Source organism: Manis pentadactyla, chromosome 10 (assembly GCF_030020395.1).
Source record: "Manis pentadactyla isolate mManPen7 chromosome 10, mManPen7.hap1, whole genome shotgun sequence".
Taxonomy (NCBI): domain Eukaryota; kingdom Metazoa; phylum Chordata; class Mammalia; order Pholidota; family Manidae; genus Manis; species Manis pentadactyla.
In genome coordinates, this window is record NC_080028.1 from 108,927,582 (window position 1) to 108,944,125 (window position 16,544).

Below are 16,544 nucleotides of genomic sequence, written 5' to 3' on the forward strand. Positions count from 1 at the left end.
GCTAGAGGTTTAAAAAGGAAGGTGGGATAAAATGACATTAAGAAACAGACAGAAAGGAATTTCATTCACGGCCCTTTAAAATGGTGTTTTTTTTTTGTTAAACTACAATTACCTTAAGAACATTATGTTTATTTGGCTCCCCCCTTCACCAAGTATCCCGCACAGACTCCATTAGAATCACTGTCCATCAGTGTAGTAACATACTGTAGAATCACTACTTGTCTTCTCTGTGTAGCCTAGCCCTACCCATGCCCCCCCACATTATACATGCTAATCATAATGCCCCCTGTCTTTTTCCCTGCCCTTATCCCTCCCTTCCCATCCATCCTCCTCAGTCTCTTTCTGTTTGGTAACTGTTAGTCCATTCTTGGGTTCTGTGATTGTGGTCCTGTTTTGTTCCTTCAGTTTTTCCTTTGCACTTATACTCTAGAGATGAGTGAAATCATTTGGTACTTGTCTTTCTCCACCTCACTTATTTAACAGAACATAATACCCTCTAGCTCCATCCATGTTGTTGCAAATGGTAGGATTTGTTTTCTTCTTATAGGTGAATTATATTCCATTGTGCATATGTATCAAATCTTTTTTATGCATTTGTCTACTGATAGACACTTAGTTTTTTTCCATTTCCTGGCTGTTGTAAATAGCACTGTGACAAATATTGGGGTGCATCTGTCTTTTTTCAAACTGGGCAGCTGTATTCTTAGGGTAAATTAGTTGGTTTGGAATTCCTCGGTCAAATGTATTTCTATTTTGAGCTTTTTGAGTAACCTCCATATTGCTTTTCACAAAGGTTAAACGAATTTACATTCCCACCAACAGTGTAGAAGGATTTCCCTTTCTCCACAACCTCACCAACGTTTGTTGTTGTTTGTGTTTTTGATGGCGGCGATCCTTACTGGTGTGAGGTGATATCTCATTGTGGTCTTTATTGGCATTTCTCTGATGACAAGCAATATGATGCATGATTTCATGTGTCTATTGGCCATCTGAATTTCCTCTTTGGAGAAGTGTCTGTTTAGCTCCCATGCCCATTTTTTAATTGGAATATTTGCTTTTTATTTGTTGAGCTGTGTTTGCTCATTATATATTTTGGATGTCAACCCTTAACCAGATCTGTCATTTATGAATATATTCTCCCATGCTGTAGGATGTCCTTTTGTTGTGTTGATGGTGTTCTTTACTTTACAGACGCTTTTAAGCTTGATATAGTCCCATTTGTTCATTTTTGCTTTTTTTTCCTTTGCCTGAAGAGAGACGTTCAAGAAGAAGATGCTCATGTTTATGTCCAAGAGATTTTTGCCTGTCTTTCTCTAAGAGTTTTATGGTTTCATGGCTTAGATTCAGGTCTTTGATCCATTTCAAATTTACTTTTGTCTATGCATTAGACAATGATCCATGTTTCTTCCTATTTTGCAGCCATCACCTCGGCCTTTGCAGCTATGACCCTGACCACCACCAGCGGGACCAGTACCTCAGTGTTCGGTGGCACTACGTTAACGCCCTTCACGTCCAGGGTGTCAGCAGGGCCCGCTGGCAGTGGAGGTTTTGTGATCAGTATGGCTGCCCCCCACAACAGCTCCACCACTGGCTCATTCAGATTTGGGTCAGGACGGACTGGGAGAACTGGTCTCAAGAACCCTTTCTGGGGATCCTTGAATCCAGACTCCCTGGGTGCAGCTGGCCAGAGCACACCCTCTACCATCCACGTGGCCAGGACACTTCAGGACACGTCTGAGATTGCAGGTGAGATTTGGAATGGGCTCGGTCTGCAGTACAAGGCACTGTTTTAAGTGGTGAGACAGTCTTCGCTTCTGGAGCTGTACCCTCTGTTGAAAATTTAGATGTTATCACAGAAGTTATCCATAAACAGTACCAGGTAGCAGTTTAACTCATGACTGGATGAGCTATTTAGTTAGACAGCGGCAGCCTTTTAGAGACAGTAGAAACCTGAGGCCTTCGCCGCAGTTCCAGAGATGGGAGCAGGGACAGCAGCTGGGGGTGAGGACATTGCAGGCACAAGAGCAAAGGCCCGAAGGCAGAGATGAGCTTATGTTTTCATGAGCAGAGAAGAGGCTGGTGTGGCTAGAGGTTTAAAAAGGAAACTGGGGTAAAATGACATTAACAGACAGGCAGAAAAGAAGATCATTCATAGCCTTTAAAATTTTTTTTCGTTTTTTGGTATCTATCTACAATTACCTGAAAAACAGTAAGTTTACTTGGTTCTCCCCTTCCCCAAGTACCCCACACAAACCCCATTAGTGTCCCTGTCCGTCAGCCTAGTAAGATGCTGTACAGTCACTACTTGTCTTCTCTGTGTAGCCTAGCCCCCCCCGTTCACCCCCACATTATGTATGCTAATCATAATGCCCCGTTTCTTTTTCCCTGCCCTTATCCCTCCCTTCCCACCCATCCTCCTCAGTCCCTTTCCCTTTGGTAACTGTTAGTCCATTCTTGGGCTCTGTGATTCTGATGCTGTTTTGTTCCTTCAGTTTTTCCTTTGTTCTTATACTCCAGAGATGAGTGAAATCATGTGGTACTTGTCCTTCTCCACCTGGCTTATTTCACTGAGCATATTACCCTCCAGCTACATCTATGTTGTTTCAAATGGTAGAATTTGTTTTCTTCTTATGGCTGAATTATATTCCATTGTGCATATGTATCACATCTTTTTTATACATTCATCTACTGGTGGACACATAGGTTTTTTCTTTTTCTTGGCTGTTGTAAACAGTGCTGCGATAAACATAGGGATGCATCTGTCTTTTTCAAACTGGGCTGTTGTATTCTTAGTGGAAATTCCTTGGAGTGATATTCCTGGATCAAATGGTATTTCCTTTTTGAGCTTTTTGAGGCACCTCCATATTGCTTTCCACAATGGTAGAACAAATTTACATTCCCACGAACAGTGTAGGAGGGTTCTCCTTTCTCCACAACCTCGCCAACATTTGTTGTTGCTTGTTTTGGATGGTAGCTGTCCTTACTGGTGTGAGGTGATATCTCATTGTGGTTTTAATTTACATTTCTCTGATGAGAAGCAATGTGGCCCATCTTTTCATGTGTCTATTGGCCATCTGAATTTCTTCTTTGGAGACCTGTCTGTTCAGCTCCCCTGCCCATTTTTTAATTGGATTATTTGCTTTTTGTTTTTGAGGTGTGTTAGCTCTTTCTATATTTTGGATGTCAACCCTTTATCGGATCTGTCATTTATGAATATATTCTCCCATACTGGAGGATGACCTTTTGTTCTATTGATGGTTTTCTGTACTGTACAGAAGCTTTAAGTTTGATATGGTCCTATTTGTTCATTTTTGCTTTCCTTTCCCTTGCCTGGGAAGATATGTTCATGAAGGCACTCATGTTTGTGTCCAAGAGATTTTTTCCTGTTGTTTTCTAAGTGTTTTATGGTTTCATGACTTACATTCAGGTCTTTGATCCATTTCAAAATTACTTTTGTCTATGGGGTTAGACAATGATCCATGTTTCCTCCTTTTTTGCAGTCATCACCTCGGCCTTTGCAGCTATGACCCTGACCACCAGCAGTGGGACCAGTAGCTCCATGTTTGGCGTTACCACCTCATCGCCTTTCACGTCTGGGGTGTGAGCAGGTCCCGCTGGCAGTGGGGGCTTTAGGATGAGCATGGCTGCCCCCCACAGCAGCTCCACCACTGGGACATTCAGCTTTACGTCAGGACGGACTGGGAGAACTGGTCTCAAGAACCCTTTCTGGGGAGGGTTGAATCCGAACTCCCTGGGTGCAGCTGGCCAGAGCACACCCTTTCCCTTCCACATGGCCAGCACGCCTCAGAACACGTCTGGGATTGCAGGTGAGATTTGGAATTGTCTCGGTCTGCAGTGCAAGGCACTGTTTTAAGTGCTGACCCAGTCTCTGCTTTTGGAGCTGTATGCTGTGGTGAAGATTTAGATGTTATGACAGAAGTTATTCATAAACAGCATCAGGTAGCAGTGTAACTCATGACAGGAGGAGCTATTTAGGTAGACAGTGGCCACCTTTCTGAGACAATAGCAAACCGAGGCCATGGTCGCAGTTCCAGAGTTGGGAGCAGGGACAGCGGCTGGGGGTTAGGATGTTGCAGGCACAAGAGGAACGGCCCGAAGGCAGAGACGAGCTTCTGTTTTCATGAGCAGAGAAGAGGCCGGTGTGGCTAGAGGTTTAAAAAGGAAAGTGGGATAAAATGATATTAAGAGACAGGCAGAAAGGAAGATCATTCATGGCCTTCAAAAATTTTTTTCTTTTTTTGGTATCTATCTACAATTACCTGAAAAACAGTAAGTTTACTTGGTTCCCCCCTTCCCCACGTACCCCGCACAAACCCCATTAGTATCCCTGTCCGTCAGCCTAGTAAGATGCTGTACAATCACTACTTGTCTTCTCTGTGTAGCCTACCCTCCCCGTTCACCCGCACATTATGTATGCTAATCATAACGCCACCTTTCTTTTTCTCTCCCCTTATCCCTCCCTTCCCACCCATCCTCCTCAGTCCCTTTCCCTTTGGTAACTGTTAGTCCATTCTTGGATTCTGTGATTCTGATGCTGTTTTGTTCCTTCAGTTTTTCCTTTGTTCTTATACTCCAAAGATGAGTGAAATCATGTGGTACTTGTCTTTTTTCGCCTGGCTTATTTCACTGAGCATATTATCCTCCAGTTCCATCTATGTTGTTTCAAATGGTAGGATTTGTTTTCTTCTTATGGCTGAATTATATTCCATTGTGCATATGTATCACATCTTTTTTATACATTCATCTACTGGTGGACACGTAGGGTTTTTCCTTTTCTTAGCTGTTGTAAACAGTGCTGCGATAAACATAGGGGTGCATCTGTCTTTTTCAAACTGGGCTGTTGTATTCTTAGTGGAAATTCCTTGGAGTGATATTCCTGGGTCAAATGGTATTTCCTTTTTGAGCTTTTTGAGGTACCTCCATATTGCTTTCCACAATGGTAGAACAAATTTACATTCCCACGAACAGTGTAGGAGGGTTCTCTTTTCTCCACAACCTCGCCAACATTTGTTGTTGCTTGTGTTTTGGATGGTAGCTGTCCTTACTGGTGTGAGGTGATATCTCATTGTGGTTTTAATTTCATTTCTCTGATGAGAAGCAATGTGCCCATCTTTTCATGTGTCTATTGGCCATCTGAATTTCCTCTTTGGAGACCTGTTCAGCTCCCCTGCCCATTTTTTAATTGGATTATTTCCTTTTTGTTTTTGAGGTGTGTTAGCCCTTTCTATATTTTGGATGCCAACCCTTTATTGGATCTGTCATTTATGAACATATTCTCCCATGCTGTACGATGCCCTTTTGTTCTGTTGATGGTGTCCTTTACTGTACAGAAGCTTTAAAGCTTGATATGGCCCCATTTGTTCATTTTAGCTTTCCTTTCCCTTGCCTGGTAAGATATGTTCATGAAGAAGTCACTCATGTTTGTGTCCAAGAGATTTTTTACTGTTGTTTCCTAAGTGTTTTATGGTTTCATGACTTACATTCAGGTCTTGATCCATTTGAAATTTACTTTGTCTATGGGGTTAGACAATGATCCATGTTTCCTCCTTTTTTGCAGCCATCACCTCGGCCTTTGCAGCTATGACCCTGACCACCAGCAGTGGGACCAGTAGCTCTGTGTTTGGCGTTACCACCTCATTGCCCTTCACGTCTGGGGTGTGAGCAGGTCCCGCTGGCAGTGGGGGCTTTAGGATGAGCATGGCTGCCCCCCACAGCAGCTCCACCACTGGGACATTCAGCTTTACATCAGGACAGAGTGGGAGAACTGGTCTCAAGAACCCTTTCTGGGGAGGGTTGAATCCCAACTCCCTGGATGCAGCTGGCCAGAGCACACCCTTTCCCTTCCATGTGGCCAGCACGCCTCAGAACATGTCTGGGATTGCAGGTGAGATTTGGAATTGTCTCGGTCTGCAGTGCAAGGCACTGTTTTAAGTGCTGACCCAGTCTCTGCTTTCGGAGCTGTATGCTGTGGTGAAGATTTAGATGTTATGACAGAAGTTATTCATAAACAGCATCAGGTAGCAGTGTAACTCATGACAGGAGGAGCTATTTAGGTAGACATTGGCTGCCTTTCTGAGACAATAACAAACTGAGGCCATGGCCCCAGTTCCAGAGTTGGGAGCAGGGACAGCGGCTGGGGGTGAGGACGTTGCAGGCAGAAGAGCAAAGGCCCGAAGACAGAGATGAGCTTATATTTTCATGAGCAGAGAAGAGGCTGGTGTGGCTAGAGGTTTAAAAAGGAAAATGGGTTTAAATGACATTAAGAGACAGGAGAAAGGAAGATCATTCATGGCCTTTAATACTTTTTTTCTTTTTTTGGTATCTATCTACAATTACTTGGTTCCCCCCTTCCCCACGTACCCTGCACAAACCCCAATAGTATCCCTGTCCGTCAGCCTGGTAAGATGCTGTACAATCACTACTTGTCTTCTCTGTGTAGCCTAGCCCTCCCCATTCACCCCCACATTATGTATGCTAATCATAAGGCCCCCTTTCTTTTTCTCTCCCCTTCTCCCTCCCTTCCCACCCATCCTCCTCAGTCTCTTTCCCTTTGGTAACTGTTAGTCCATTCTTGGGTTCTGTGATTCTGCTGCTGTTTTGTTCCTTCAGTGTTTCCTTTGTTCTTATACTCCAGAGATGAGTGAAATCATTTGGTACTTGTCTTTTTTCACCTGGCTTATTTCACTGAGCATATTACCCTCCAGCTCCATCCATGTTGTTGCTAATCGTAGGACTTGTTTTCTTTTTATGGCTGAATTATATTCAATTGTACATATGTATCACATCTTTTCTATCCATTCATGTACTGATGGACAGTTAGGTTCCTTCCATTTCTTGGCTATTGTAAATAGTGCTGTGAGAAAAATAGGGATGCATATGTCTTTTTCAGGTTTTTGCCTGTTTTTTTCTAAGAGTTTTATGGTTTCATGACTTATATTCAGGTGTTTTATCCATTTTGTATGTACTTTTGTGTATGGGGTTAGACTATGATCCATGTTTCCTCTTTTTTTGCAGCCACCACCTCGGGCTTCGGAGGTATGACCCTCACCACCAGCAGTGGAACCAGTAGTTCTGTGTTTGGCAGCACTACCTCATCGCCCTTCACGTCTGGGCTGTCAGCGCGCCCTGCTCACAGTGGAGACTTTGGGTTGAGCATGGCTGACCCCCACAGCAGCTCCACCACTGGGGCGTTCGGCTTTGGGGAGGACAGAGTGGGAGCACTGGTGGCACGACCCCTTTCTGGGGTGGCTTGAGTAAGAACTTCCTGGGTGCAGCTGGCCAGAGCACACCCTTTCCCTTCCACGTGGCCAGCATGCCTCAGAACACGTCTGTGTTTGCACATCAGATTTGGTATGGGCTCGGTGTCGGAGTCCAGCTCCAGCTGAGGTGTGGGTCACGAAGGAAAGGACAGTGTCAGCGAGTGAGATCAATGAGGAGACGAAACACCCAATTAAAGTTGTAACATCTCCTGACATCAAGCGGCAGGGTCTTTATTTTTGTATCTTTTTACGGTTTACATAATGTTGAACATTTTTTAAAATTATGAATAATACAATCCTTTTTCTGTCAGTTTACATAATTTCAGCTTATCACCCTTAAGTAAATATCACTATTTCTTCTAATAGTAGCCATTTAACATTTAATTTTTAACTTTCCCCTAGTCTATTGTGATTAGTAATTCATGTAAGCTATGTGGTAGGTGCTAAACAGAAAATGGCGTAAGACAGTGTGTGGGTTAAGCATGTGGGCTATGATTTTTACTTTAAGTGTGTAAGATTATATAGACTTTTAGATATGTGTCTAAGGCTATATAAAGTTTAAGCAGGTTATATAAAATGCAAGCCATATGCCTTTTGGTTATTAAGTGTAACTATATTATTAATTAAATCCTATCCTACACGTGGGTAGAGGCTTACATCTAAAATCTAGGGCTGGTACTCCTATCACCCATTCCTTAACATTCCTATGAATACAACAAAAACACCTTATTCTTTTATAATATTCATTCCACAATTTCAGATGTTTACACCTTTCCTCCTGCATCTACAGGCACCAGGGCCTTGCAGTCAGTCCTCTTTATCCTTTATATAAGAACACTAAATCTGCTCTTACTACCTTACTATTAATATAGTAATATTTTATAAATTTATCATAAACTTTTATATATGGGATATTTGTAAATATAAATTTTATTTTGCTCATAAATTCTATGAGGGCGTTACCAGAGGTGTCTTCTAATATTATAAGCAACATAAGTGGGGCCCTGGGCAGTGGGGTCTATTAATCTTTATTACTTTGCTGTTTCATATATGTTTCTTGGGAGAATGGGTTTTTCCATGGCCTAGGTTCCAATAACTCCTTGTCTGCCAATATTCTAAAGAAATCCCAGTTAGTCATGTTTGAATTGTTACAAAGGGGAGGACAAACTGCATCTAGGTTTAAGAGAGGCCTGGGTTGTTCTACCTCACTTATTTGTGGCAGTATGCCTGGAACAGTTGGTCCCATAACACTGCTTTCATTTCCGGAATTGCTGCTTTGATCAATATTGTGGGTTATGTTGTTTACTAAAGATGAATAATCTTAAGTACATAAGATTTCCCATATATGAGCCCAATCACCATCATAACTGCAAAAATAAGTGCGGGAATTAGCAGGGGCCAGCTATGAGGTTCCTGTTTTCAGGATTCCTCCTCGTGCCTGGACCTTGTCAAACACTGCAACAGCTCGGTCTACAGTGCCAGGTGCTGTTTTAAGTGCCGACACGGTCTCTGCTCTAGGAGGTGTATGCTGTGGTGGAGAGAGAGATGTTATCACAGATGTTATCTGTAAACAGTTTCAGGTAGCGGTGTAACTCATGACCGGAGGAGCTATTTAGGTGGTCAGCGGCAGCCTTTCTGAGACAATAGAAAACAGAGGCCATGGCCATAGTTCCAGAGTTGGGAGCAGGGACAGCGGCTGGGGTTGAGGACGTTGCAGGCACAGGAGCAAAGGCCCAAAGGCAGACACGAGCCTAATGTTTTCATGAGCAGAGAAGAGCCAGCTGTGGCCAGAGGCTTCAAAAGGAAGGTGGGATAAAATGACATTAAAAGACAGCAGAAAGGAAGATCTTTCATGGCCTTTTAAAATGCTTTTCTTAAAGTACTAATGGAAGTCACTATAGAATTTCAGGCAGAAGTGATTTTATTTCCATTTGGAAGATGCATGATAAGTAGTTTGGGCCCTGGTAGCTTCCATTTTCCTCACTGAATAGAAAAGCTCCTTGGCGTGGGTTAGGGGGAGATGTATACCAAGGAGGGCCTCTCTCAGTAGTCATTTTGGAGAGGGGGAGAAAACGACGTGTGAGAGCTGTGCCGGGCAGTTCTGAAGTCTGGGAAATTGTGGTTAGGAATTTGAAGCAAGGCCGGTCAGCACAGTTGTGTCTGCCCAGCAACATTCAGTCTTGAGGTGTGGACCTAAAATCAGTGGATAGAGAGTAAACCCAACCTGGTTAAATGGCACAGGGAGCAGGAGGGGCAGGGGGCTGACTACAGGCCCTGATGAGGCAGAGGATCTGGAGTGGGTGCGGTTGGCACGGGAGCAGGGACAGCACTGTGCTCGCAGCTGAGATCTGGGAGCAAGAGCAGTTCCTGGTTGCGATAAGGTGTGACCCCCCAGAGGTTGGGTGTGGGGGAAGATTACGTGCAAGGTCAGCACCTCGGGGGGGCACCCTCCCCACCTCAGGCCTAGACAGATACAGTTACATGTGAGAGGATCTTCCCAGAGAGCCGCTGTGGAGGGTAGCCCAGCACTGGGCAGGAGTCTCCATGAGGGCAAGCATGTGCAGGAGACCGAGTTCGAGTGGGCCTGTGGGAGGATGGGGGCTGACTCTGGGGTGGGGCTGTGGTGAAGTAAAGGAGCGGTGGCAGGCAAATGGGGAGGAGACATAACATTAGTCCTGAGAGAAGAGAGGTCCACTCAGTGTCCCACTCAGCTGCGTTGTGGTGCCCAAGGGAGTGCAAAGCTTCTCCTCAGGTGGCCAAAGGACAGCTCGGGCTCTGCTGCAGTTGTGGGTGGGGGGCTGGGCAGGCTCACCTGGAGCACAGAGGTTAGGACCCAGTCACCCCATGTGCTTCCTTACCAAGGGGTGAGCTGGATAGCGGTGTGGGCTAAGGGATCCTGTGGGGATGCGTTTGCAAGCAGACCTCCCCCCAGTTCATTATCACCTGCTTTGACACCTTTTGCTTGTGGGCCTAGTTTTCAGTTCTTTGCAGTCTCTCCATTCTAGGCACATTCACACCCACCTTTGGTCAGAATACCCCTGGAGTAGGTGCATCAGGCAGCAGCCTCTCCTCTGTGGTGTCCTCAGCACCTGCCCAGGGCTTTGCTGGACCTGGAACCTTTGGTAAGCTGCAAGTCTCTCTAGTCAGGGTGACCTGCATATTCCTTGAAGATGGGGTGGGGTTGTTGGGGAAGCACTGTCTATTTTCCTTGGTCCTTGTCCCCACCGCAAAAAAGAATCAAAAGGCAGAGACACAGTAGTGAAGCAGAGGAAAAGTTTTATTTAAAGTTACTTACAGAAAAAGTGCAGGCAACTTCAGAGAGAGACAGCACCCTGAAAGGTTGAAAAGAAAGTTTAAAGTGAAAAGGTTATGCACTTAGGAAGTGCAGGCGACCTCAGGGAGAGGAGCACCCTGAGAGCTTGCGGGTTCCCCCTTTTAAGGATTCTTCAGGAATGTGACTAAGGGCTGGGGTTGCAGAGCTGTTAGGTGGTCTCTGAATAATACTTAGAACTAACTTAACACAAGCAACTTCCTGCTGTGATTTCTCCCTGGGAGCTGAGCCTTCTTGGTCTGGGAGCATATCAAACAAGACTGCTTCCCCTGCCCCCAGGGTGGGCCGAGTTATTGTCTGTTTGCTAAAGAGTAAGTTAAGAATCTTCTCAACTTCCTGGGTATTAAAACACAATCTTATTTTTAAGATGAAATCCTTCCTGCCTGTGACTATGTTGTTTATGCTGGGCTTTATTAATTGCCCAGACTGCAAACTACTTGATTAGGGCCAAAGGAGAAAAAAAAAAAGCATGTAGGTTAAGTCAAAAAAATAAGCTGGGCCTGCATGATTAACACAATAAAGCCATGGGCTATGCTGACATATCCTCCTTTCTCTGGGGAATATTCAAACATTCCAGGTCAAGTTGCTCCAGGCTTTTTGAGCTTTAACTGATCCACTCTGGGTCATTTTTAGTGGGCTTTTTCCTGGCCTTATTCTCTTTCCATCCCACTCATATCTATTTTCCTGCCTAACAGGGTGTGGTCCCTTCCTCTGTGGGAAAAAAACAGGCTAATAAGCACAAGAAAGTTGTGACCTCGCTGGCAGTCAGGTGCCACTGAGGAGCCATTTCTGGCAGAACTTCTCCCAAGCCACTGGAAAGCCAGGTGGCCTCCTGCCTCCTAAGGAACCCAGCCTGGGAAGCCCTGTTGAAGCACCCAGGGTTCTGTTGGCCTGGCCCTCCACAGGGTACGGCACCCAGAGAAGCAGTCTCTGGTAGTAGCCTCCCTGATGAGGTCCTTTTCCACTGGTGCAGGATCAGGGATCCAAGAATTCCAACAGAAAACACAAGCGATAAGCACATCGGCAAGAGGTAGCCTACGTCCCTTGCCCCCACCCTGGACCCCTTACCTGGATAGGGAGTTCAAAATAAAAATCATCAACATTCTAATGGAGGTATGGAAAGACATTCAAGAACTCAGGAATGAATTCAGGTCAAAGATCCAATCGTTGAAGAGCACAATGGAGGGTACTAAAAGCAGGTTGGATATGGTGGAGGAGACAATGAATGAAATAGAAACTAGAGAAGAGGAATACAAAGAAGCTGAGGCACAGAGAGAAAAAAGAATCTCTAAGAATGAAAGAATATTGAGAGAACTGTGTGACCAATCCAAGCAGAACAATATTTGCATTATAGGAGCACCAGAAGAAGAAGAGAGAGACAAAGGGATAGAAAGTGTCTTTGAGGAGGTAGTTGCTGAAAACTTCCCCAATCTGGGGAAGGAGATAGTCTCTCAGGCCATGGAGATCCACAGATCTCCCAACACAAGGGACCCAAGGAAGACAACACCAAGACACATAGTAATTAAAATGGGAAAGATCAAGGATAAGGACAGACTGTTAAAAGCAGCCAGAGGCAGAAATAAGATCACATACAAAGGAAAGCCCATCAGGCTAACAACATCAGACTTCTCAGCAGAAACCTTACAGGCCAGAAGGGAGTGGCATGATGTATTTAATGCCATGAAGCAGAAGGGCCTGGAACCAAGAATACTTTATCCAGCAAGATTATCATTTAAATTTGAAGGAGGGATTAAACAATTTCCAGTAAGCAAAAGCTGAGAGTTTACCTCCCACAAACCATCTCCGCAGTCTATTTTGGAGGGACTGCTATAGATGGAAGTGTTCCTAGGGTTGGGTAGCTGTCACCAGAGGTAGTAAAACAACAGTAGGGACGGTGGAGCAGCTGATAGCGAGGCAAATGCAAAATTAAAATGACTATCCCCAATGTCAATCAAGGGATAGACAAAAAGTACAGAATTTGATACCTAATATATAAAGAATGGAGGAGGAAGAAAAAGGAGGAGAAATAGAAAAGAACTTTTAGATGGTGTTTGTAACAGCATACTAAGTGAGTTAAGTTAGACTCTTAGATAGTAAGGAAAGTAACCTGGAACCTTTGGTAACCACAAATCTAAAGCCAGGGTATTATGCTCAGTGAAATAAGCCAAGCGGAGAAAGACAAATACCAAATGATTTCACTCATCTGTGGATTATAAGAACAAAGGAAAAACTGAAGGAACAAAACAGCAGCAGAATCACAGAACCCAAGAATGGACTAACAGTTACCAAAGGGAAAGAGACTGGGGAGAATGGAAGGGTAGGGAGGGTTAAGGGTGGGGAAGAAGAAGGGGTATTATGATTAGCATGTATAATGTGAGGGGTGGGGGAAAGGGGAGGGCTGTGCAACACAGAGAAGACAAGTAGTGATTCTACAACATCTTACTATGCTGATGGACAGTGACTGTAATGGGGTTTGTGAAAACAAAAAAAAGAAGAAATGGGTCTAATTTAGGAGGGATTAAAAATGAAAGGCCTTATCCTACAGTAGGGGAGAATATATTTGTAAATGACCCATATGATAAAGTGTTAACATCCAAAATATATGAACTCATATGCCTCAATACCAAAAAAACAATAACCCAATTAAAAACTGGGGGAAGGACATGAACAGACACTTCTCCAAAGAAGAAATCCAAAGGACCAACAGGCGCATGCAAAGATCCACATCACTAATCATAAGGGAAATGCAAATTAAAACCACACTGAGTATCACCTCACAGCAGCCAGGATGGCCACTATCTGAAGACAAGAAATAACAAATGCTGGTGAGGATGTGGAGAAAGGAGAACCCTCCTACGCTTTGGTGGGAATGTTTAAATTGGCGCAATTGCTGTGGAAAACAGTATGGAGGTTCCTCAAAAAACTGAAAATAGAAATACCATTTGACCCAGTAATTTACACCCCCCAAAAAAACAAAACCCCTGATTTGGAAAGACATATGCACCCCTATGTTTACTGCTGCACTATTTGCAATAACCAAGGTACGGAAGCAACCTAAGTGTCCATCAATAAAATAAAAGATAGATAAATTTAAATAGAATAAAGGATAGATAAATTTATCTATAGGATAAAGAAGATGTGGTACATATACATAATGGAATATTATTCAGCCATAGAAAGAAAAGAAATACTGCCATTTCCAACAACATGGATGGATCTCGAAGGTATTATGCTCAGGGAAACAAGCCAGACAAAGACAAATACTGTATGATTTCACTTATTTGTGGAATATAAAAACAAAGCAAAACAGAAGGAACAAAACAGCAGTAGACTCAGACACTGAGAAGTGACTAGCGGTTACCAAGCTGGTGGGGAATGAGGCTGAGGGGGATAAAAGGATACAATAACTCACAATCACAATATAATCTGGTCAGAATAGTACAGCATGGAGAACATAATCAATGATTATGTAACATTTTTCTACGTTGATTGACAGTAATCACACTAGAGGGGTGAGGATTTAATAATATGTGTAACTGTTGAAACACTGTGTTGTATATTTGAAACTAAAAGACTGTATATCAATGATACTTCAATTAAAAAAAAAGAAAAGCCATTTAATTAAAAAGATTTTCAATATTAGAATACATTACTAAAGGTCAACCACGGTGTTTTCATATCTTCTAATCTCAGCATGTTAGCCAACCACCTATCTTTGATTATAAATTTAAGGAGTTGATGGATTAGAAAAATCTTTCCCCCATGCACCTAATTCAAGAACTGCTTTTCATTACTCCCAAGAAAATTATATTCAAAGCAGACTGACATTTCCTATAATCTAGGATTCTGTATTACTTTTTATAGAAAAATCTAAGAGACAGCTTTCATAAATACATTTATGTTCCTGGTGGTGATGACAGAAGATTTTAGAGAAGACCTAAATTCCATCAGAAAATACTAACAACGATCATACTGCAAAAATTACTTAACATCAGCTTTCCCTACAAGTAATGTCATTTTATTATTAATTTTTCTTAAGTTGGGGTAACCTGTTTTGTCTCCTTTGTGTGAATGTTTGCAATGCCCAAAACATTCCATTAAATTCACTCTATTATTTAACAGAAAACACTTACATTATTTGTCCTCCAATGGTTGACTTGCCAGCATCTAAAAGTAATCATCAACAATGTGTAAACCAGGTGTAAAAGACAAAAACCCCAAATACCAACAATTAAATACACCAACAACTGAAGGCATCATTTAGCTGATATAATTACATCTTGCAACAGCAACTGAAATGATAGGAATTTGGGGCACACGCTCTGGCTAGTTACCTTCTTCTTTGTAAAATGAAGCTGCTAAGATCCCTTGCAGCTCAACAATGACTGAGAACTGCTTTACTGATATACAAATGAATTTTTGGACAGATTCCTCCCTGACCGTTAGCTTAGAGCACAGCAACAACAGAATATAAATTACCCCAGCGGAGCCTCAGTGGACAGCAAGAGCAGACCAGGACTGAGAGCTCCATTTAGGTGGTCAGCCTGCCTTTCACTCTTAGCAGATACAGTTGTGCCTTTACAAATTTCAAAAGGGGGCTCGCTACTGAAAAAGGAGGGGAAGCCAGAGACAAAGAGAAGAAAAAAGGACACATAATCCTGTATTTTCCTTTCACAATTTTGGGAGTAAGTCAGAGAACACCTGAATAAATAAAATAGGGTTTTGTTTTGTGCTAAACCAGCAACCTGACTAGCATCCACAACTCACTCCAATTAATTTCTTACATTACGCAAAATCAAACTATGTAGTAAAGTGAATCCTAAAAAGTTAACAGAATAACTGAAGTTCAAACAAAAAAATAGGCACATTTTCTAGACTGTTAATTAATAAATGTCATAATATGCTGAGCCATCATCAGTGGTCTAGAGACCAATTATGCATCATACAAATATACTGTAGCTTATTTTCTTCCAGCTTCTATTCCATTATACAACTGTTCATCGGCCCAACCTTCAAGAACAAAGTGCTGCCACTTTTTTGCCAGCTAAAAAATCAAGTTAAAAGTCAAGACATTTAGATCAATTCCAGTTTCACTAAACATCTCCAAGTAGCCAAGTAAGATGTTCTGTTTGTTGTACACAGTAATTCTGGTCATTTCTTATTGCTGTGAACCCAACTTACCTACATGCCCAATGAATACAACATTTACATGTTCCTTCTTAGGAGCACCTGGTGGTGCAACCACAGATTTGGGTTTTGGTATCTCCTCTTCCTCCTCCATCATCTCCTGGGCACCTTCCTCTGGGGGCCTTCCACCTCCCAAGGAGCCACCCACTGGCTCTGCTTCACTGATTTCTTCTTTGTGCTCCCGTGATTCTTCTGGGGACATTTCTGTCTCCCCATTTTCTACTGAAATAAGGTATTTTAACTCAGTATTCTGGTAAAAAATTTAGAGTCTATACTTTAAAACACAGATGCTTTCAAACAACAAATAGAACTTTGCATATTTAGTTCCAGTTTCCAATGTCTAGTGACACATAGGAAAGTATCTTTCACAACAGAAATGGATAATAGCTTTCAAGCTGGCCTCACTGCTGACATCAGGGCTCTGACTCAGACACTACAAGAGATTGCTATTTTTATAAAGCTCCATTTCATAAGGACAAACAAAATGTGAACAGGAGATGTATCATTCGTAACAGCCCAGTAACTCCAGCGTCAAAATGCCCTGACAGTGGAAAAAAGGGAAAGTTTAAAACCAGAACACAGGATTTAGGGGCTCCTTTCTTTTCCCTCTACAAGTAATATCTTTGGTATCAACTTTTTGGAAATATAAAACCCTTCAAATTAACAAAGTTACATAAAGGAAGGAATTTCTCACAAAGTAAATGGAACAAGTATAACTATTTAAACTGACTAGCATTCTTCCACCC

At 42.8% G+C, this 16,544-nt stretch overlaps 1 protein-coding gene across 6 annotated transcripts in view; it reads right to left on the reverse strand.

Moving 5' to 3' along the window:
• Nucleotides 1-16,544, reverse strand: part of LOC130685054 (eukaryotic peptide chain release factor GTP-binding subunit ERF3A-like) — a 53,928-nt gene that overhangs the window by 17,199 nt on the left and 20,185 nt on the right. For 2 of the 6 annotated variants that reach the window (XM_057508255.1, XM_057508257.1), the window contains exon 4: nt 10,540-16,020. In XM_057508255.1, the coding sequence (XP_057364238.1) occupies nt 15,957-16,020 (64 nt within the window). In that variant the 3' untranslated portion in view covers nt 10,540-15,956. Of the gene's footprint in view, nt 1-10,539; nt 16,021-16,544 lie in introns of those variants that run through there. The other 4 variants (XR_008999492.1, XR_008999491.1, XR_008999490.1 and 1 more) reach the window with 4 other exon arrangements.